This window comes from Drosophila hydei, unplaced genomic scaffold (assembly GCF_003285905.1).
Source record: "Drosophila hydei strain 15085-1641.00,03,60 unplaced genomic scaffold, DhydRS2 tig00000001-arrow-pilon, whole genome shotgun sequence".
Lineage (NCBI taxonomy): Eukaryota > Metazoa > Arthropoda > Insecta > Diptera > Drosophilidae > Drosophila > Drosophila hydei.
In genome coordinates this window covers 3,396,793-3,417,244 of record NW_022045643.1, presented here as the reverse complement: position 1 = coordinate 3,417,244, position 20,452 = coordinate 3,396,793, and the positions used below count along the sequence as shown (strand labels likewise).

Below are 20,452 nucleotides of genomic sequence, written 5' to 3'. Positions count from 1 at the left end.
CTTGTTGAGATACTCGTGCGCCTAGTGCCCAGCACTATCGGAGGCTGTGCTCTCCGTTCCACTTTTGGACCTAAGTAGTTGCTTACAGAGCTAACAGGTTATCGCTTCCCAACTGATAAGAATTCGTTGTACAAAAAAAAAGCAAAACCACTTTCTGTTTCATTGACTAAATAAATGTCTAAAACTTATAGCAAAGCTCAAGGGAAATTTATAGTTAAATGTTCTTGAATGAAAGTCAATATAAACGAAATAATTGCATGATTTATATAACATTAGATTTAGACTTTTGTGCCAAGAGAACTTTATATTTCAATGCTAATTTATTCCACATAAAAAACACCATTTATGAAAGACTAAAATTTGTTAATATTTTATAGCTTCACTTAAAAATTAAATTATTTAAAGTTAACTCTTAAATTTATTTATATCCTTATAGATGCTTTCAAATTGCGATTATTTTAACCTATTGAAACGGAAGGTTTGTGTCTTAGCTATTGTGTACTCTGCTACAAAGCTGACTGATACGAAACCCATGGCGCCTGTGTACGACTGAGAGCTTCTCTCTAACTGTACAAATTAGGCAATCTCTTAAGGTAAAATTATTTCATTTTATTTATTTATCTAGTAAATGGCAAAGTTGGCAAAATTCAAGGAAAGCAAACTATTTTATTCAATATATAGATATTTTGATAGACAGTTAGAGTTCTGCTAACAAGTTGTTTTTTAACAAGTTTAAGCTAAATTGCAAATAGACTAAATGAATTTCATTAGTTAAGAAGACAATATGGCTTTTGGTTTCTGTGCTGAAGAGTTGTGGAAATAGTTTTAATGTTCGTCGCTATCCTCTATGTTGATCTTTATGATGTTGACCGTGGGGCCAGGTGAATCGCTGCCTTCGGGCAGTCCATTTATAGCGGCTGCTGCTGGGGTTGCTGGAACAGCTGCAGCTGTTGGATCCTGTTCCACGATGCACTCGTCGCTGCCGGTGGTGCTGATGGTAATTGTTGGTATATTATCAGACCAGAGGGAGCTTTGGGAGTCCTCTCTCATGACACGTCGCCGCTGGGAAGCACTGCGTTTTGGGAACGTTATAGGACCGGGCATATCCAATTCCTCAAGATCATCCATGGTGGCCAAGGTGGGCGTCGAGCTTGAGGCAGGGGTTGACATTGGTGGTATTTTGACAGTTGGACGACTGGCTGCCGAGGATGTGCTGCTGCCAAAGTGCAAAGGCGCGCTAGGCGTAGGCGAGTCCGGTTCCGGTGTGGGCGGCAGTTCCAATGCTGTGGCGCTCGAATTGCTTGACAGTAGCGATGGCGGTGGCGGTGGTGTATAAGCCAAGTATGTAGGCGTGGTTGGACCTGGTGACTCATCGGAACCCTGCTCCACGTCATCCTTCTTGATGTTGACCGCCTCGCGAACTAAGGCCAGCAACGAACCAATTTTCTTGCGCCCCTGGCGTGAGAGCGACGCCAACTTTTCGGCGTTCATTTGGCGCTGACTGTGCATCTGGCTGGGAGTGGGCGAGGGCAGCGCATGCGGCTCACTGCCACTGGCCTGTTCGCTGTTCAGGTGCTCGGAACTGGGCACTTGTGGTATTTCACCAGACTTGTTCTTTTCCAGACTTTGCTCATCAAACTTGAAGACCTCGGGTTCGGGCTTGGCCGCCACGATGTTTGCCTTCGATCTGTGTTTGCGGAACTTAAACTTACCCAAGCCAAGACCTTCTAGATGGCCACCTTCTTTTGGAAGCGGCGGCAATTCCTTGAATGGGTTTTCCTGCTCCTCTTCCTCATGCTCTGCTGGCTTTTTCTCGTCTACAATGTGAAATTTGCTTTCGGGTGTGGGCTGATCCGCGGTCATAACTGAGGGGGGCTGTGATTCCGGTTCCGGCGTTGTTGGCTTTGAGTGCTCATCCTTTTCTCGCTTGCGACGCAGTAAACTAATGCGTCGTTCGTTGACAACGCGAGTGTTTGTCTCTGCATCATGTTCGATGGGCTTCGGTGACGTCGACTCGTTGTGCGGCTGCTTGTGCTTGTCCCTTTTATCCCTAAAGCTTTCCCTTTCCTTCTTCTCATGTTTCTCGATTTTGAAGCGGCTCTTGGGATGTGGCTCTTTAACGGGAAAGTGGTCACCGCCATCACCAACGCCTGTGCCCGGACTGCTGCCACCACCACCCAGTGCCGCATTGGCTGCCGCAATGGAACCGGAACGTGCCCGCTCCTGTTTGGCAATCTGCACGATGTCCACAAGCGATGGCTTCCGAGTGCGTCGTATCTGTTGCAGGCGTGACAGGCCAAAGCGCTTCTCCTTGGGCTCTTCATCGTGAGGCAGCGAGTCCTGGTGCTCAGTGTCCGTGTCATCATCATCGCGTCGCACAAAGGAGTCCTCGTCCGAGGTGGCCGAGCCCTTTCGCAGCGCCTTCTTCATGATGCGTGAGATGAGCTCTGGTGAGGCGCAACGGAGGCTTATGTAATGTTTTCTGGAATTTTCAGTGTTTGGCTCACCTTTTCTAGCTTGATTCTTGTACTCCTCAGTGTCGAAATCTGGTGGCTGTGTGGGCGTGACAGGGGAGGATGCCTCGAGTACCTTGCGCCAGCGATTTGTCAACGTGGTGGCCGTTGGTTCCGCCTGCTTAACCTCTGGTACTTTGAAAATCTTCTTGCGCTCCTCCTCTCGCTCCTTCTGCAGCTGAGTGCGCAGATCTTGATTAGCCTCGCGGAGCGCGCCAGTCAGCGATATAAGATAGTAGATGATGAGTATGAGCAGAAGTAGCAAAGGTATAACGGTACTGGAGGATGTCAGATAGTCCAGAGGCTCGTGGAGTTGCCTGTTGATGCGAGAAGAAGAGTAAAATAATCCCAGACTGTTTGGCTGTTTGATTATTTTAGTACTTACTTAGGCAACGCGTTCCGCGTGGTATTCGTAATGAATTCCGCAATGCGATTGTACTCCGAGAATGGCCCGCAATGCCAGGAGGGACGCAGCCAGACAATTGCATAGCCCACGGGCAGCACACAGAGGAACAGCATGGTCAGCAGCAGCGATAAATAGAAGTTGTTGGACTTAGACGCTCTGCAAGTATCGATTGATTAAGTGAAGCAATTGATTAAGGCTAAGCTCTGGCCATTGGGACACTCACTTGAAGACCACCTCGTGGGGCACATTGCATGTGAGCACTATCCATGACCTGAAGTACATCATAATCATCAGCTTGACAAGGTTGATGAGCACCAGCCCCGGCGAAAAGAATATGCCCATCCACACTTGGCCCTGGTTATTAATCAACGTCAGGATGTTCTCGGCTATCTTAAAGTCGCCATACTGCATGTCAGACGCCACAAAAACAAAGCGAACACATTAGTCACCAGGTCGAGAGTTGAGAGTTGCATAGTGGGCCAAGGGATGGGCTATCGCTTACCTGTGGAAACGTTTTCTCCATGTCCCAGCACCAGTTTTGATTGACATATCGCACAAATAGGGCGCGCAAGAAGTCGATGCACAATGGCGCCACAATGGACATCAGCTGGTGAAGAGGATTAGTGGGTTAAGAGCATGTTGCAATGAAGTACGGGTCTCTGCTTAAAACTCGCCACACGTTGCCCATTCTGTGCATTGTCTTGTCGTGTCCTGCCTGGCTGCAGTTAAGGCCATGATTATAGCCGATTTGCTTGCCCCAAACTATCTGACCGAAAAACCCATTCATTTTCCAACCGAAATTCATGCACGAACACGTGCTCAACTCCCTGACGTAAAACCGCACATGGCCCAAACCCCAAGCCCCAAACCCCCAACACCAATGCCCAAACCAAGCCAAAACCCAATTTGCCCTTAACGAACGCAGCTCTGAAAATTTTGTTATGCATAAGGCATAAATGCGCTTAACTGAAGCCTCGTAAATTGTTTAATTTATATGCCCAAATCGTTTAATAGAGATTACGTCCGCCATGTCGAGTTGACAACAACAACAACAATAATCTGTTCATAATCAAAATCGCGTGTCCTTTTTTGTTCTGTATTTTTTTGGGCTGCTTCGTCCTAAGCTGTTTACAGCAACAGCCAAAAAGTAGGCCCAAAGTGAAGACCGATTGACCCTGAAAAGTTGGCCGTAGATCCCCATGAATTTGTTGGCGATTAGCCTTGAAGTTCAAAATCAAATCCTTGGCCAATCGACACTCATTCAACAAAGGAAAAACTTGAGAAATCGATGCCAAAAGTTCAAAAATGTTTCTTATGCAAATGGGTATTGATATAAATTTTGGCCAGACGGCGGATGCCAGCTGTGTCTGCTGGCTAAAAGACTCCAGAGAGCGATTAGTATGATAAAATACTTTTGTTGCCCTGTTCCCAATGGTCTATTGGGTATATGGCATAGAGAGCTGACTACCTGGCAGTAACACTTTAGTCATCTGCTTAGTGTTAAGGCTTAAGTAATTGCTTTCCTTTATGGAATTTCCTAAAATATTTTTGCTGATGTTGCTCGAATGCACTAAGGAGAGTATCTTTTAGTCGGTGACATCCTTAGCAACGTTGCAACGTATTTTTATTTTATCTCTAAGCTTGTCTCCCTCTCTCTCTCTCTCTCTCTCCCTGTCGTTATTCTCCATCTCCTTTTACAGCTTTCGCAAGGCTCCATACGCAGCCAAAATTTGATTTTTGTGCATGAAAAGCGGAAAACAAATTTTTTTAAAGTATTTTCCGCACAATTTGGCTAAACGGGATTTCACGCTTGGGCGTTGCGTATCTGTAGTGGAAACTGTTGTTGTTTTTATCTTAAAGTTCGATCATATTTTAGGTTTAAATAGCTCTTTGATATGTGCCAAATGGCAGCTGTTTATCTGCCTGAGTCCGGTGCCGGAAACGAAGCATTTGCCTGGCGCAAAGGAAATTGATAGCTGCCACTGATGATGATAAATTTGTGTTTAAACTGTGGTTGGTTTGGGGCTCTTGTTAAGTAGTTGGTCCCCTCGCTTTACTTACCCCATCGAAGACGATGACCTTTGATAGCTCTTGACCGAGGGATGTCTCCCAGCACATCGTCGTCAGATTCATTTGGATTTGTTTGAGTGTCAGCTCAACTTCCTTCATCCTTATCATTTTTAGTTCCAGTGCTGTCTTTTTTACGGTCGTGGGATGGTTGACTTCACCACTCAGCGTGGTGTCTAATCCATCGGGTGTGGTGCTGCCTCCAAAGATGTCTTCGCCGGCCTTCGGACACACGGTTATCACACAATATTCGAGATCGTCGTCATCATCGTAGTAAACGGTGCTTCCCACATCTGCTATATCATCGGCGCCTATAAAAAAGGGCGTGATGGTGGCTCCATTATGATCTGTGTACTCAAATTCTTCAGTGGTGCTGGTGGGGCTGTAACTGCTGCTGCTGCTGCTGCTGCTGTCGGTACTGCTAGATTCCGTGCCGTAGCTGTCCGTTGTCGTTGTAGGCTCCTCAGTGGTTGTTGTTCTCCTAGTTGTCGTTGTAGTCGTTGTTGTCGTCGTAGTGGTGGGCCGCTCTGTAGTCGTGGAAGTTGTAGTTGTTCTGCTGCGTCCTCCACGCACCTGATTCAACAGGCGATTCCATTCCTCTTCGCTAAGAACTCGCTTCGGTGGTCTGTAGGATGGGGTGTACGTGGGTCTGCTGGGTGGGGTGCTGGCAGTAGTTGACGGCTCTGTGGTAATACTAGAAAGAATTCTTGTCTCATTGCGATGTCTTCGACTGTATTTGCTCGTATGCCAAACAGGTGGATCGGGCACAGCTCTTCTATTCCTCGTTTTTTCGGGGGACTCATCCACTTGGGCTAGCACTTGAGCCAGCGGATCATCTGATTCCTCAGTGGTTGACTGATAGTCGTCGCCAGGATCGGACAGTTCGGCGCCCTCGAAGTAATCTACATAGTTGAAGTAGCTGTCGTTGCCCGGAGCCGGCGTTGTTGTTGTGGTTGAGGAGTCCAGCTGTGGCTCATCACTGCCGTAGTCATAGGCTGGGTCCTCGTCAGTGGTAAAAGGCGTTTCGGTGGTGGTGGTGGTGGTCGTGGTCGTTGTTGTTGTTGTCGTAGTGCTTGTTGTTGTCGAAGGCGTTGTTGACGGCGTTGTTGTTGGTGTTGTTGGGGTTGTCGCCTCAGTGGTTGTTGTAGGTAAAGTAGTCCAAGGAAGTGTAGTCGGTACTGTAGTCGCTTCTGTTGTAGTTGGTATTGGTGGCAAAGTTGACCAAGTGGTTGTTGCGGCTTCCGTGGTGCTAGGTGTAGTTGTCGGCAATATCGCTGTCGTTGACATATTGAGTAACAGCAGTGTAGTTGTTATATTTTTCGATGTAATCCACAGATGTCTGGGTTTTGAGCATTTTATAGTTATGTTGTAGCACTTGAGCCTCTGCACAGCGGACACCAATGCTGCACCCAGAGCTGTGCTCGAGTAGATAGAATCTGTGGAGCCACTGCTATCGGCGCCCCAGGGCGTCGCCGTCGTCGTCAGGTCGTCAAAGAATCCATCCGAGGTGCTGTCGCTGTAGATGGGCGTCGTAGTTGTCATTGCGCGCAGTGCTGCAATGGAGCTCATCAAACTGTGCAGCTCCTGAGTGTTGGTATCGTTCTCAAGCTTCAGCCTTTGCAATGGCTTATCTTTGCTGCTAATCTTGTAGATGAACGAGAACATAAGCGAATACAGATTCAGCATGTTCAATATCATGATGCTTTGGAGTGCAACAGGAGAGAGGCAAATAGATTAGTTGATGACGGAGGTATTAATGAGTTTTCCCGTCCGCTTACCGAGCCAATTGCAGGCGCAACTGTTGCCTGGGATGCCAGTTCTCAAACAAGCCCAGGGCCTCGAAAATCATGGGCAGGAAGAAGGAGAGCAGCGTCATCGTCACGTTCACTGCATTGCGGCTAAGCCAATTGTCGTGCTTGGCCAAATCCTCGGAGCTATCGAATGAAATAGACGGTTATAATTGGGTGTTTTGGCTGGCGAAGAAGTGGACTCACTGATTCACCAGCAGTACGACCGTGGCACCCGATAATCCCAGCAAGCCCATGACCAAAATGTTCACCAGTATCCTTTGCAGGATAACGCGCCAGCTACGAGCATAAGACTCCAATTATAAACTGCAATTGACGCTGATTTCCTCTCTACTTACTTGCGATTATCCTTTTTCTTTTCAGCTTCCTCGAGTAGCGCCTCCTTGAAGCCAACCACAACGGATGCGATGCGATTATGCGCTGTCTCTGCGTGTCCTGTGGGTGTGCTAAGCTGCTGTAATAACGGTACTCGAGAGGCATCCTACTTACCAATCATAAAGTCCCAGCCGGTGAACAGCTTCCAGGAGAACACACACTCATCATCCTTCGAGGAAAGTTTCGAATTGCGCGAGTTCTCAGCCATCCTGTCAATGCAGATAAAAGAGCGAAAAGTTTTTTGTTAGCTGCCTGCAAAACATAATTGGCGCACAAATCCCAGACAGAGACTAATGCCACATAAATATGAGTACAATTCACGCATGCCGCGCACGTGCCACCAACATGTGGCTGGCTGGCCCGTTGCCTCGCTAGCTGGTGTGTAGGCAGGGCAAGTGGTAAGTGGCAAGGTCAGTGCCGGCATCCACGCTGTTGACACTGCTACTTTGTTCAATTACGAAATCAACATAATGCCGACAAAGCCATTAAATGAAACAAGGGCAGACGCTCCCCAGCTCTTCAACTTTGCCACATCCATTCGAACGCCCCCACGCGTCCAACGCGCTGCCCCACGCTCGTTCCGACTGCGTGCGTGCGTAAATCATAATGGCCAAGTTTCAGCCGATAGGCGAAACGAAAAAGTTTTGCCTTTTTCTTGTTCTGGACACGCCTAGAGACAAGATTTGTATTATTTAATCAGCGCGATGTTCGGTTTAATTAATTAACGACCACTTCTGACATTCAGTTTGCTTTTGTGGCTTGGATGTCCAAGATTTAATGAACTGTCCATACTCACTTTCTCAGCGTGGCCACAAAGCTGTAGATGTAGACCAAGACGGCAGTTAGAAAATAAGCCAAGGGTAGCTTGTAGCCGGATGTGCTGATGCCGGAAGTGCTCGAGTAATAACTAGAAACAGGATGTGAGCCATCAGTCAAACGACAATTTCATAAGAAGCGTGTTTTATTTAAAAAGCCCGCGCTCTACTTACCCATAAAACATGGGCGAATACTTCAGATAGCCCTCGAATTCCCAAAATGTAAAAAGATTCCCAGCCACTTTGTATTCAGGCTCGGACATGCGTTTGCGCGGATCCGCCTCATCGTGCTTGGTGGCAAAGTACTGAGCAACGAATATATATAAATATATATAGATATATATATAGACCGTATATGAATATCCAATGACAACATTCATTTGGAGCACAGACTCACCTCCGGTCCAATGACAAAGGCAACGAGCGGTATGGCAATCATAATGTTGACCCACATGAGCCAGCGCAGGAATGTAAAGTAGGATGCGACGCCGGAGCCGAAGTGCGATTCGATTTCCTTGATGCGTAGCTCCCAGGGTATGAGCACTGTGAGAAAGCTGGCGGTTTCCCTTTTCCAGTGCCGCCAGCGCTGCAGATACAAATATATAGAGAGCACTTGTGAAAAGCTGTGGCTGCCTTGGACTCGACTCGAGCTCAGTTCTGTCGAATTGGTATTTTAATTGGTTTCCATGTATACAAAAAATGTGCTTGCTGCATGTGTCGACAAGTTTTTGTGAATTATGGAGCTCTTGATTTATTTGTGGTCCATAAATTGTGTGTAAAGCATAAATATATACAGGACACTGGCTTGGACTTTATGGTAATGGGGTTGGGGCTTGCATTTCCGTTGAAGCAAACCGTTTGCTCAAGCCAAGACAAGCCAGCCCAAGCCATAATTGCAGGCCAGCATATGCATCTCTTTCTATGTGTGTGTGTGTGGCTTGGGGTGCTGAAAGATTTTACTTACCGCTGCCATTAAAATTTTAAACCTCGCCCACAAATCTCTCGTGCTGCGTGACATGGCAAAGCGCTCCTGCAGCGCGCCCTCGTGGCGTGCCACATACGTTTTTGCCTGTCAACATCATTAAAAATGCCAGGCAAAAAAAAAAAGGAACAGAAAAGAAAGAAATAAAATATACATAGAAAACATGGACAAGAGGGCGAGAAAAGATTGACACATGAAATCGAAATATTTGCTGTGAATTTAATGGCCCGCTAGCTAAGGCTAAGGCTAAGGCGTGAAATGCGACGCGCCCAGCTTTGTCCTAGTTTAGCCGGGCAAAGGGACGCAAAGCTTCAGCCTACCTGGCGCACCAGCTTGACCTTCTTGCGTATGGGCCATGGCTGTAGTTTGACCGACTGTATGACCTCCTTGTGTAGGCGTATGTTCTCGAAGATTTGCTCCTGCGTGGACTCCTGATTGGTGCCCTCCTCTGCAAAGGCAAAAGCAATGTAAACATTACACATACGCCAAGTTAACCACGTGCCACTAAATGGGCGCACGTAGCTGCTGAAATGACTACAACTGCCTCCTCGCTCCAAGCACACGGGCACACACATTGATTAGCCACTGGAGAGCAGTAAGTTAAACGAAATCTTTCAAAGCAGTTATTGCACTGAGCCTTGCCTGAGCTTGTGGTATAAACACTGGAGCGTCGCCGCTCCACACTATCCAGCACGTGATCCATGGGACTCGATGCTCGGCGCGAATTGCGACTGCCACGTTTGCCTCTATAGCCACGCACACTGGCACGTCTTTGCATTATCGCCGATACGGAAATTGAGTAGTCCTCCTCGTCATCATCAGCATCGACGGCGCCATTTTGCTGCTGTTCGTAGGGCGAGTCCTGCTGGTTGCTCTCGACGTCGCTGCTTTGGTTTTGTGCGTGAAAATCTGTGCTCATTGAAAACAAGCGAAAATTGCGGGAAGTAATTACAATTAAGTGTGGCTATTAGTGGCTAGCTCTCGTGCCTACCGTTTAGTTCATAAGATCTGTTATCGTCCTGCGATGCAGTTCTGTGGGTGAAGAGCCTTTCATTTATTTCACTCAACCCTTTAAAAATTTGCCGGAATTTGCTTTGATCCGAACTTACCTTCTGCCTCTTTGTCCTCTATAATATTCTCTGCGCTCGTCGGCGCTGCTCTGCATTTGCCAGCCGCCCTTATCCCAATCGCATGGCGGCGCCCACGTCACGGATAATTGATGTGGAGAAGTAACGCCCGAGTTGTTCTACGAATTGTTCAATTTTAATTAAACTCCCACGCTTGGCTTCTCAAATGGCGCCCAAAAACATTCGCAATTAAATATATCGCATATATTTTAAAGCACATATATAATACTTTCGGCTCTTCACTTTGTATATTATAATAGCTAGGTACTTAAGTCCTGAATCTTTAAGAATTTATTTTTGAATATTTGCTAGTTGTGCTGTCGTAACGCTTTGGAGCAGACTTAAGCGCAGACTGAACGGCTTAGCGAACTGTTCAAACCAGCAAAGCCGCACAAACAGGACATCAAAAGGACAACGCGACACAGTCGCACACACACACCCACACACACATATTGCCAAGACAGGTTGAAGAGCGAGCGAGCGAGCGCGCAAAGCTAAATTTTTTCTAATAATGAATGAATATGAATGAAGCGCAAAGAACCAAACTGAACCCTACCCATGTACAACAAACTTATCAAAGCCAAAACGTGCCCAAAACGCACACACAGACAGAGCACACACACACACACACACACACACGTACACCTAAGAACGTTAAGGAATTTACATAGACACGCGCATCGGTATTGAGGTAGGAATGGGTGAGGGGGCATGGCGTATGGCTGACCACTCGTTGACCTCCTCGCCCAGTTGAAACGAAGACGAATGAGCGTTAAAATCGCCAGCGGCATGTGATAACAACGCCAGGCGTAACCAGTTGGCCAAACCAAGGAGTCAGGCAACCAGCCAGCACATCGAATGTTCATTTAGATGGTCGACAAAGCTCTGTCTCTGTGTGAGTGTGTGTGCGTGCCAGGATTGAGTCACGTTGTATTCTTGGCCAGGCTAGCCGACTGGCCTGGCATGTAAATGAAAATCAAACATGCAAGGGTTGATAAAGAAAATCGCCAATTACAATAGCAACAAACACACGACACACACACACACACACACATGTACACTCACACATAGAGACGAGCATAGGACGCGCCCACTATTGAAATATGTTTTCATATAACTTTTAGTCGTCCGCCGTGTTTCACTCTCGCTTTCATGTTTTCAGCGAAAGCGAAAGCGCTTTTTACCAGATTTCACTATCCTTAAACTTTTTCGACTGTCCTTTTAATTAAATGAAGTTCCGCCTGCTACGGCTTTTTAATTAACGTCAAAATTTATCTGTGCGTGCCAAAACGGACACGACCCCCCCTCACGAGCAGCCAATCCCTTTATGTTTCGCCCCGCTATAACTGGAAATCATGTCGCACGTGTAGCATAATTTGGTGGGGCTTTATGGGTTCATTAGCCGCTGTGACAGGTGCAACGGCATTTGCAAATGCCTTCAGTCAGCAGGACCCGTTGACCCAAATGCCACACCCACAACACACACACATAAATACTTGTGTGTATATCTTAAGTGGTTTCCCATGTTCGATTGCAGTTTTTGAGGTGCCCGCCATAAATCTAACGTCCAAAAACAGGACACGTACGAGGCAATGCAATATATTTAGCATATGGATTTAACCTCAAAAGATGTTGAGCATGGTTACTATGGAATTTGGGGTAGCCGTATAAAAAAATATGAATAAACGTCAATATACAATTTTAAACTATGACTAGTTTAAGCGGCAAACATTTTCCTCAGTTTTTGAACGTCGTATGGGATAGTTTCTCGTGGAAATCCTCTGGTATGGCGGATCATGCGTCACTGTCCATGTATGATCCATAAGGGAACTCCAGCTCCTGCTGGTGCTAGCCAAATGCAAGCGCATCTCTTTGGCCGAGCAAGAGCTATCCTCACTTTTGGAGCGCCGGCACACTTTGCTGTTGCGCACTAACTTCTTAGCATGCTGTCGGATTGGATGCGAATCTATCTCCTCGGCACTCTCTAAATTATTGCGTATGATTTGGCGTGCAAACTTGGCTAGCACTTCTTGCTTAAGGTGCTTGCCCTGGAGTGGTCCATGGCGACAATTTTCTCGTATCCAGCGGCGCACCTTGCGACAGCCCACATAGATCTGTGGCGAAGCGGATATATGCGTCGGTATATCTATCAGCATGTTTATATCATTCAGTTTGCCAAAGCCTAGATCGAAAATGTTGCGATGCATCGGATTCAGCTCGGCTTGGCCCTCCGCAGATTCCATTGATTCCAAGACTATCGAGCCTGCCGATCCCACCGATTCTTTCGCATTAGTTTTCAACAAACACTCCGAATTGAAGCGACGATCTTGCGCAGTGCAGTAGTTCCAGTCCTCAAAGCTAAGTCCCTGATTTGTTATTTTGAACTGCACTTGGAGCATATCGCTGAAGCTTATCCTATAAATGTGCAACAACTTTCCATGTTGATGCAGCACAGAGAAGTACACAGAATATGGCTGCGGTAGCTGGATAGTTCCATTGCCATGAAACCGATTGTTGTGGAACTGTCCCAAATACTTGGTGCCATCTGGATAGATGTAAATTCCGTAGTTCTGCATGCCAAGCTCATTGCAATTGCCAAAAAATTTGGAGCCCGTGAGAACGCCCGATTTTATCGCTGATCTAGTAGTTAGTCTTTCCATTGGTGCTATAATTATATCTCGTAATTGATCTTATCTCCACATATAAATGTGTTATAATAGTTCATGTATGAATTCTAAACGTGAAAATTATTACGGCCAACATTTTTTTTGAATAAGATTTGACATATATTTGTTAGCTTCAAAATCGAATTTAAGCTGGCTGAGTTTTTATCGAGATTTGAATACGTACTCTTGATAAAACTTCTCTGAGGTCTTAAGCGTTATCATATAGCAGAGATAAACAGACTAACTAGTTTGAACAAATGTTCATCTTTCGAATGCATTGAATTGCTCAACTGATATGCTTTATGAGTAGTTTTTATATTTTTTAAGATAATAAAATGGATTCAGAATGTACGATAAAGCTGACAACATTTATATTCTTTCATCTTGTAAAAGGCATATTTAATGAACTGAAACTAGTCTTCACAGAACATTTTTGTTTATATTATTTGAGTATTGTTTTTTTTTTACTGGAATTTGCTTAGAAGCTTAACTTGACTTGTCTTCATGTTAAATCTCAAACATGGATCGATTAATATCCACAAAGCTCGCCGAACGCTTCATGTTAGATTGAACCACATACAAGCTTTCGGATTTTTTCAGGCCTATCATTGCCATTGCAGATTCGTAGAAGTCCATCACCTTTGTTTTCAGTTTAGTATCCGATTTGCTCTTCGAGATGGTGCACGAGACGCCAGAGTCACCGCCTCGCAGCTCTGAGCTGCTGGTCCATACGCGATCTCTTGGCATTGGTCGCATTTTTCCACTGATTCGACTCTTTATCCACTTATCTTCGTACTGTTTAGCTTTCTCCTGCTCCTTGGAGAGCCGATCCTGTAGGCAAAGCTCAGTTTTATTTGTCGCTTGGAATGCTGGCCGTTGATATCGTGGTTTATCTGTGTCAACTGGTTCCTTCTCGTGGCACACATTAGGGAAGTAGCGCTTACGATTGATCTCGTGATTGGGTGCATAGATGGCAATGTCTTTTACTTGTACAGACTCAGTACTCAGATTGTTCTTGATGATTTTCCTGCAAAAGCTAGGCGATGGCTCGGTGATTTGCGCAAGGCGCTCGGTACGACAATGACGCATTATCCACTCCTTCTCTTGCGGACATCCAAGGTAAATGGCCTTTCTGAACGGCGGCAGTCTATCGAATAGCCAACCAGATGAAGCGTTGTAAAGCCCCTCCTCTGTGTCAAAGCATTTAGCCGGCACACGTCTTGGTGGCAAACTCTTTGTTAAATAGGCGGTTGGTCCCACGGGCTGCTGGCCATAGAAGCGTTCAGCCTGATAACGACGATCTTCCGGTGTCAGATAGTCCCAATCGCTGCTCAGAAACTGATCTTTCTCGAACTTGCCCTTCACGTGCAATCCATCACTGAACCACATATCCTCTACACTGACCAGCTTGCCTCTCTGGAATTCGCCCTTGATTGTGAAACGATAGGGTGCGGCCAGCTTTAGGTGGCCGAAGCCATGGAACTTGCCACACATAAATCTGCCTCGATACTCGCTGCCATCCGGATAACGATAGCTACCAAATCCATCCATCATTTGCACCGAATCGTTCCAGGATCCCTCAAAGGAGCTGCCAGTTATAAACCTCATGGACGATATATCCGAAGCGTCCCCCGCCATTCTGCTGTTAATTTCGTTAGCGTTTCGCGTTTGCTCATATATATTATTTTTGTGCGTATTTGTAAATTTCATTTCTAACTTAAAGTAGACAAGATGATTGTACAAAAGCCTCTGTGACAAACACTTGGCCCACTTACGGGCTAAACAGTTAGCGACTGGCTTACTGAGATTTCACACTACTTTAGTGACTTAATGAATGCGTGCCCATGCGTTAGACGTGGGCAAAGGCCCCACCTTGCTCGTCTGTTATAAACTTTATATAGCCGCCATTCTTGAAGCAGGTATTATAAAGTGTGACTATCCTCAGTTGGCCATTTTCAAATCAACTCATAAAAGGGCTTGTTAAGAAGGCCAAGCTTCAATAGCTGACCGATATTTGGCGATCAACTCTCTTGAGTTTATCTGTATATATAGATTTGCCTTTCTGTACATCCTTAAAGAGCATAAATATACTTCAATTATACACCAGTACATCAACGAAAAGTTCTTTGATCTGCGCTTGACCCATTGTTGTTGTTGCTTGTAGCGATGGTTGGCCTGTGCGTCTGCACGGACTGCACGTGCTCTGGCCAAATCGTAAGCACTCCCTGGCGTACTGTAAATCATGTTCACTTACCTCACTGTTGGCGCCCGTGACATTGGCGCTGCTGGCCCCGCCGCCGCCACCAGCACCACTCACGCAACGGAAGTCCACAGAACCACCTGATGAACGTCGTGGTTTGTTTATGTCCAAACGGAGTATGCCAGGCTTGGGACGTCGTGGCTCGGCGGCTGGTGTGCTGCGCATGGAGTCGGCTGAATCCAACGCTGTGTTGGCCATCGATGGCTCCACATTTTCAGTCGACTCGCTTTGCATGGCTGGCCTGGCGAATTCACTGAGTGCCGCGCACACGTCCGCTGTGCAGCGCCAACGCGAACGTACTATATCCATGTCCTGGCCGAGGGAAGCAACAATTACGCGCCCAGTCGACAGCCGCCGCAGCAGCGAAAATAAAATGTGAATTAAACGCGTCGACGTTGGCGTTGAAGCCACGCAATAAATGTGAATGTGAATGTGAATGTGAATGACGTTGGCAGAAGCACAGGACAACAGGACACGCGGCACTTTCAACTGTTTCTTGTTGCTGTCACATAGTTCACATGTTGTTGATGTTGTTCACTCTATGCGTGTCTCTGTATCTGTGTGTGTGTGTAGTCTTCCTGTTTTCAGGGTCGTCGCGCTGCCTACACATTTACATAGCTTTTAGCTTTGTATAATTATGTCCGTTGCCTGTGCCCCAAAAAGTGTCAAAAAAAAATGGAATTACAAAAGTAAAAGTGAAAATATCGCATGTCGCGCTTTTCATTTTTCATTTTCATGCGCTCCATTAGTGCGCTTCTTTTGCTTTTAGCTAGAGCACCGCCCCGTACCGCCCCATATAGCCTCGGCCGCCCCCAAATGTCGTCGTTTGTAATTATGACCGCACACATAAGTCGCCTTGGGTGGGTTTTCTAATTTTCAATATGCGATATATACGCCCACACGCCCATACACCCACTGGCCACCCACTTGCCACCCACTGGCCAAGCGCATGAGTGCGCTTGTTAGCTGCCAACTGCCAGCTGCCAGCCAAGCCCACTTGCTGTGCCATGTCCCATGTCCTGTTGCCTGCCCCCGTACGTCCAGCCGATATGCAACGCTTGGCTCCATTACATGCCCAGCACGTTAAATTAATTGAACAGCAAAGTGTGCAACAACGGCAGCTACAACAAATTAAAAACCGCATGTGCGTTTAATTTTTATTACTCACTTTATTCCGTGGCAGAACTTAAAAACATAAAATGGAATTAATCTATTATTAGATAGTTTTGCAAAATGCGCTTGGAATGATTCGCTTGTACATAAAAAAATGTTCAATGTATGTGTGCGTGTGTATGTGTATTGTGTATGCGTTTTCTATTTATGCTTAGTACAAATTTAAGTTTCAGTCTCAAAAATTGTTGCATAAATTAATTAAAACATTTACGTAATTTACATAATTTGTAAAAATCTCGATGAAATTTCCAAGTTTGTTAAAATAAGATAGCTTAAAATCGTTAGGGAAATCGTCTCTTAAGGCGCGTTGAGCAGACAGCTCTATACACTGATGCTTGGTTAGTCAAGAAAAGACCAGAGTTTCCTGCTGAATACGCCTTATTTATAGCCTATAAATAATTATTAACTTATGTCATTGAGCTTTCAAAACTATCGAAGTGTTGAGTGCAATTCAAATCGAGTTACTTTGCACTCAGTATTTAAGCTGTTTTGATCTATGTAACTAGTCTGACTTTCCGGCTGTCCGTTTAAATCCACTCCAGCTGCGGTAATCACGTATACGCCGCAGAGCCCGACAGCGTAAATTTATAGAGCGCCCCAAAAATGGTCGCACGCAAAACGATGGCCACATAAAAGTAAAATCGATTTATGCATAAAAATCCTTCATGGTGAAATATGTATGAATAGCAAACATTTGAGCTGCTGCGGCTGCTGCTGTTGCTGCTGCGGCTGCTGCTACTCGTGTGAGCCAGAGTGCGTGCGGGTGTTCATGTGTGTTGTGCTTTGCTGTGTTGTCCTTGTTGTTAACTTGGCTTATTTACTTAACCATTCAGTTTCCAGCAGCCAAATCCGCCAGGCAGCTGCAGCAGCGGTACGCCGTGTACGTTTTTCTCCACTTCATTTTCCGCTTTACCCTTGGAGCTCTGCTTTGCTCTTTTTGCATGTCGTGTTTGCTTAGCTTAATAACCAGTTTTTCTCAAACATGAAAAGTTGGCCAAGTTAAGCAGCAATTGCGGTGTTTTTATGGTGTTTTGTTCAGTTGGGAAGAAGGCATTTGATAAATGCGTCCGCTTTGTCCACCAAATGAATAGCTCGACTGCCTGAATGGCCCAACAGCCTACCTGTCTACATGTCCTTCATGTGTGTGCGCGTGTGTCTGTGTGGCTATGTGTGCCTGTGTCTTACATGCCAAATACTCTTACTTAGTTTATTAATACTTAAATACACATTGAGCTTAAGCCTTATGCTCGCTAATTGACTTATGTCGACGCCTATTTACTACTTGTATCTTGCTTTGATCTTATCTTTTCGAGTATGTATGTGTGTGTATGTGTGCTTGTGTGTGTTCGTACGTATTTGTGTATGTTCATGGCATTTCAATGAGCATGTCGTTCGTTTTGGGTTAATTTGGTCATTTAGTCTATTGATTTTCATATTCGTTAGCCTAAGTAAGTATATATATAAGTAACTAGCTACTTGGCTTGATAAAAGCGCCATTGCCTGGTGCTATGCTTAAAAAAACGTACTTAACAGCTAATAAACGCACACATTACGGTTGGCAGGGAGCTGGAGCTAAAATGTTGTCACTTTGCCCAAACGCATGCCAAGCAATTTACGACGTTTTTTGGCGCTCAACTTAGTCCAAATGGTGCTGCTGCCCTCGACGAGTAGAAATTCATCGCATAAATCATCAGTTTCCTTTACCATGCCGCCATAGAAATGATCCTCCTGATACTTCTCAGAGCGCGAATCGCCAGATACGAAGCCGCTTTCCGGCCGGGACAGCGAGGCGGTGTGCCACGGCAGCTGTTGAAACCAGCGGGCCACTTTGGCCGTCGACGAGAGCTGTGAAAATGAGTCGGGCATAAACAAAAAGTCAGTGTGGAAATTTATGCAAATGAGTTATGTGCGCAAATTGCTGTCCACCAACACCAAAGACATAGCGAGGGGGGGCGAGAAATTGAAAAGGGGGCCGCTAAAAAGGAGAAGTGAAAAACGGCGACACTTGTTTTTTTTTCGAGTTTTCTTTCTGGTGCACTTTCTGCTTGCCATCGTTTTTCATTTATCACTCTAAATTTATGCACTGCCTGTTGGGCCGTTCATTATCCGATGTGGCGTATGCGTAATACAAATGCGCTTAAAAGTATGCAGCACGTTTTTTATTCACTGCCCTCGAAAGTATGCAGTGTTTTTTTTCGTTTGCTGCCGATGTAAAACTCATTAGTGAAATTGTCCAACGCTGCGAAAAGTGACAATTATTAATGAATATAACGATTATATATTGGATTTGTTAACATTTCCTAGAAATTTAATGCGAAAATTAAATATTTTGTATGCTTTTAATATTTTATTGCTGTCGCTTGTTGTTTGCCTGTATTGTTGTTTGTAGCTTAAAGTTTAGTTAATAAATAAAATTTTATTTATACATTGAACATTCGCTGCACTCGAATTATCTTTGTTTGTTTGTTTTTGAAATTTGTTCACATAATGTTCATAGCTATTGAGCTTTATAGGACTTGTTGAGCAAACATTTGTGGAAGATTTTTGCATAAACATAAAATTTACATGACAACAGTTTACTAAATAGTTTTTAACTAAAATAACCGTTCAGAGCTTAGCAACTATTTACTTTGACACTTTAAAGGGAGAGCAAATACTTTCATAGTTATTTTATATATATGTATATATAGTTTATATATTTAATAATTTATTTTATGATATGCTGCAGTTGTAGTATCTTCTTCTTCTCAGTTTATGTTTTGAAAAAGACTTGCAGGACTAGAATTTCGAACAACTTAAAATGCAAACTAACAAACAAATTGAGCTCTATTATTTAATACTGTTACTCATACGCATACTCATACTCATACTCATACTCATATTCATACTCATTTTCATACTCATTCATACACTCTCATGCGACTTAGCTTAATGTGACTATCTGTACTTAAGAGCTGGTCCACGCTCGATGTTTGCTGGCTTCCCGCTCACTTGGTGGTGTGCCTGGCCCAGGCGGTGCGCTGCACTTGGCTCATCATTTGGCTACGATTGGGCACCTTCTCGCTGGTGCTGCGCGTTATAAAGCTGGGCGTGGCCGATAGCTTGCGCTGATGACCCGCCTCGTCGGTGACACGCAGCAGCACGGTATTGAAGCGGGTTTCTCTCGAATTGTTATTGTTACCTCCATTGCCACTGCCATTGCCATTGCCATTGTTGTTGTTAATGTTATTGTTGCCGTTGCTGCTGCTGGGGCTGATGTTATTATTACATCTGCGTTGACGCGGCGACGATGGCGAGTCCAATGTGGAAGAGCTGCGACTGGTATCTCTGGTGCTGGTGGATCCGCCGCAGGCCAAGCCAGCCAAATTGCCATTCGATACGGCAACCTTTAGCTGCTCCTCCAAATTGTTCAGATTCTGCTCTATGCTCAGACGCAGCTCCTCGTTCAGCATGGAGCTGCCGGTAAATGAGTTGCGCGTCAGCGTGCCCAGCGGCGATGGTGTCAAGGTGCCTGCATTCATTCCGCTCGCCGAGGCCAGAAAATTGAATCCGCTCGCTGCATTGTTATTCGGCGTGGCTGGTGTACAGGACAGCGGATTTACAAAGAAGTAGGAATTGTGCGGCGAGGCCGATGGCGTTTGCGCCTGCTGCGGGACATTCGCATTAAGATTCAATGCCTGCAGGCGATTCAACAGCTCCTGGTTGACCTGAAACAGATCCTTGGACAGTGCATCCTGCTGTTGCTGTTGCTGCTGCTGCTGCAGCTGATTGCTGATGGTCTGCAACTGGCTCATCGAGGGATATGAACTGCTACCACTGGCTCCACTGGAGGCCAGCGGCGGCGTTGGCGGCGTCAGCTGCGCCTGTGCCGTTGGCGTGGGCGGCGAATGCTGCAGACTCTGAAGATTCTGCAGATTTTGGCTCTGCTGATTGAGGCCGCTGAGCTGGTGACTCAGCGAGGTCAATTGCTGATTGATGTTGCCCAAATTGTTGATCTGCTGATTGATGGTGGCCAAATTGTTGTTGTTGCTGGTCGCCTGTAGCAGCAGCTGCAGCTGTGACTGCTGCTGTTGGAAAGGGTATCTCAAGTCATTAACTCTGCAGCTTAACTTAATCAATGAACAACAAGAACAACAAACGAACAACAAACAAACAAAGAAACGTGCAAAAGAAAACGCTATGGGAGCAAACATGGAGTGACGGGGCGGGCAGCAAAGTAAAATAAACATGCATAGGGCTCGCCGAGCACCTAAAATTCTT

The 20,452-nt window shown here is 45.6% G+C and overlaps 4 protein-coding genes across 13 annotated transcripts in view; all 4 read right to left on the bottom strand.

Moving 5' to 3' along the window:
• Window positions 1-803: 803 nt before the first annotated feature.
• On the bottom strand, window positions 804-10,212 carry LOC111595656. Its single transcript, XM_023309479.2, has 19 exons — window positions 10,076-10,212; window positions 9,958-9,998; window positions 9,609-9,875; window positions 9,287-9,414; window positions 8,949-9,053; window positions 8,382-8,570; window positions 8,159-8,289; window positions 7,966-8,076; window positions 7,284-7,378; window positions 7,133-7,229; window positions 6,981-7,073; window positions 6,765-6,920; window positions 6,046-6,688; window positions 4,981-6,003; window positions 3,422-3,526; window positions 3,143-3,324; window positions 2,899-3,075; window positions 2,508-2,830; window positions 804-2,447 (listed from the first exon to the last, which is right to left on the bottom strand). The coding sequence occupies exons 1-19, from the start codon at window positions 10,129-10,131 to the stop codon at window positions 826-828; spliced, it is 5,544 nt and encodes a 1,847-aa protein (XP_023165247.2). The 5' UTR covers window positions 10,132-10,212; the 3' UTR covers window positions 804-825.
• A 1,496-nt stretch (window positions 10,213-11,708) lies between these two features.
• Window positions 11,709-12,894, bottom strand: LOC111595658. Its single transcript, XM_023309481.2, has one exon. The coding sequence runs from the start codon at window positions 12,751-12,753 to the stop codon at window positions 11,806-11,808; it is 948 nt and encodes a 315-aa protein (XP_023165249.1). The 5' UTR covers window positions 12,754-12,894; the 3' UTR covers window positions 11,709-11,805.
• Window positions 12,895-13,152: 258 nt separating this feature from the next.
• LOC111595657 lies at window positions 13,153-14,509 on the bottom strand. Its single transcript, XM_023309480.2, has one exon. It carries the CDS (start codon window positions 14,467-14,469, stop codon window positions 13,267-13,269), a length of 1,203 nt encoding a protein of 400 aa, XP_023165248.1. The 5' UTR covers window positions 14,470-14,509; the 3' UTR covers window positions 13,153-13,266.
• A 2,281-nt stretch (window positions 14,510-16,790) lies between these two features.
• LOC111595641 (capon-like protein) overlaps window positions 16,791-20,452 on the bottom strand; it is a 44,085-nt gene continuing 40,423 nt past the window's right edge. For 5 of the 10 annotated variants that reach the window (XM_023309462.2, XM_023309457.2, XM_023309458.2 and 2 more), the window contains one exon: window positions 18,919-20,259. In XM_023309462.2, the coding sequence (XP_023165230.2) occupies window positions 19,180-20,259 (1,080 nt within the window). In that variant the 3' untranslated portion in view covers window positions 18,919-19,179. Of the gene's footprint in view, window positions 18,038-18,918; window positions 20,260-20,452 lie in introns of those variants that run through there. The other 5 variants (XM_023309463.2, XM_023309460.2, XM_023309461.2 and 2 more) reach the window with 2 other exon arrangements.

What these genes read in the sequence shown, in the direction of transcription:
- LOC111595656 (XM_023309479.2), bottom strand. Translation starts at nt 10,131, where the DNA reads ATGCAGAGCAGCGCCGACGAGCGCAGAGAATATTATAGAGGACAAAGA. An exon ending in TTTGTGGCCACGCTGAGAAA is followed by an intron (nt 7,379 to 7,965) that starts GTGAGTATGGAC and finishes CTGCATTGACAG; the next exon opens with GATGGCTGAGAACTCGCGCA. An exon ending in ACGCGGAACGCGTTGCCTAA is followed by an intron (nt 2,831 to 2,898) that starts GTAAGTACTAAA and finishes TCGCATCAACAG; the next exon opens with GCAACTCCACGAGCCTCTGG.
- LOC111595658 (XM_023309481.2), bottom strand. Translation starts at nt 12,753, where the DNA reads ATGGAAAGACTAACTACTAGATCAGCGATAAAATCGGGCGTTCTCACG.
- LOC111595657 (XM_023309480.2), bottom strand. Translation starts at nt 14,469, where the DNA reads ATGAAATTTACAAATACGCACAAAAATAATATATATGAGCAAACGCGA.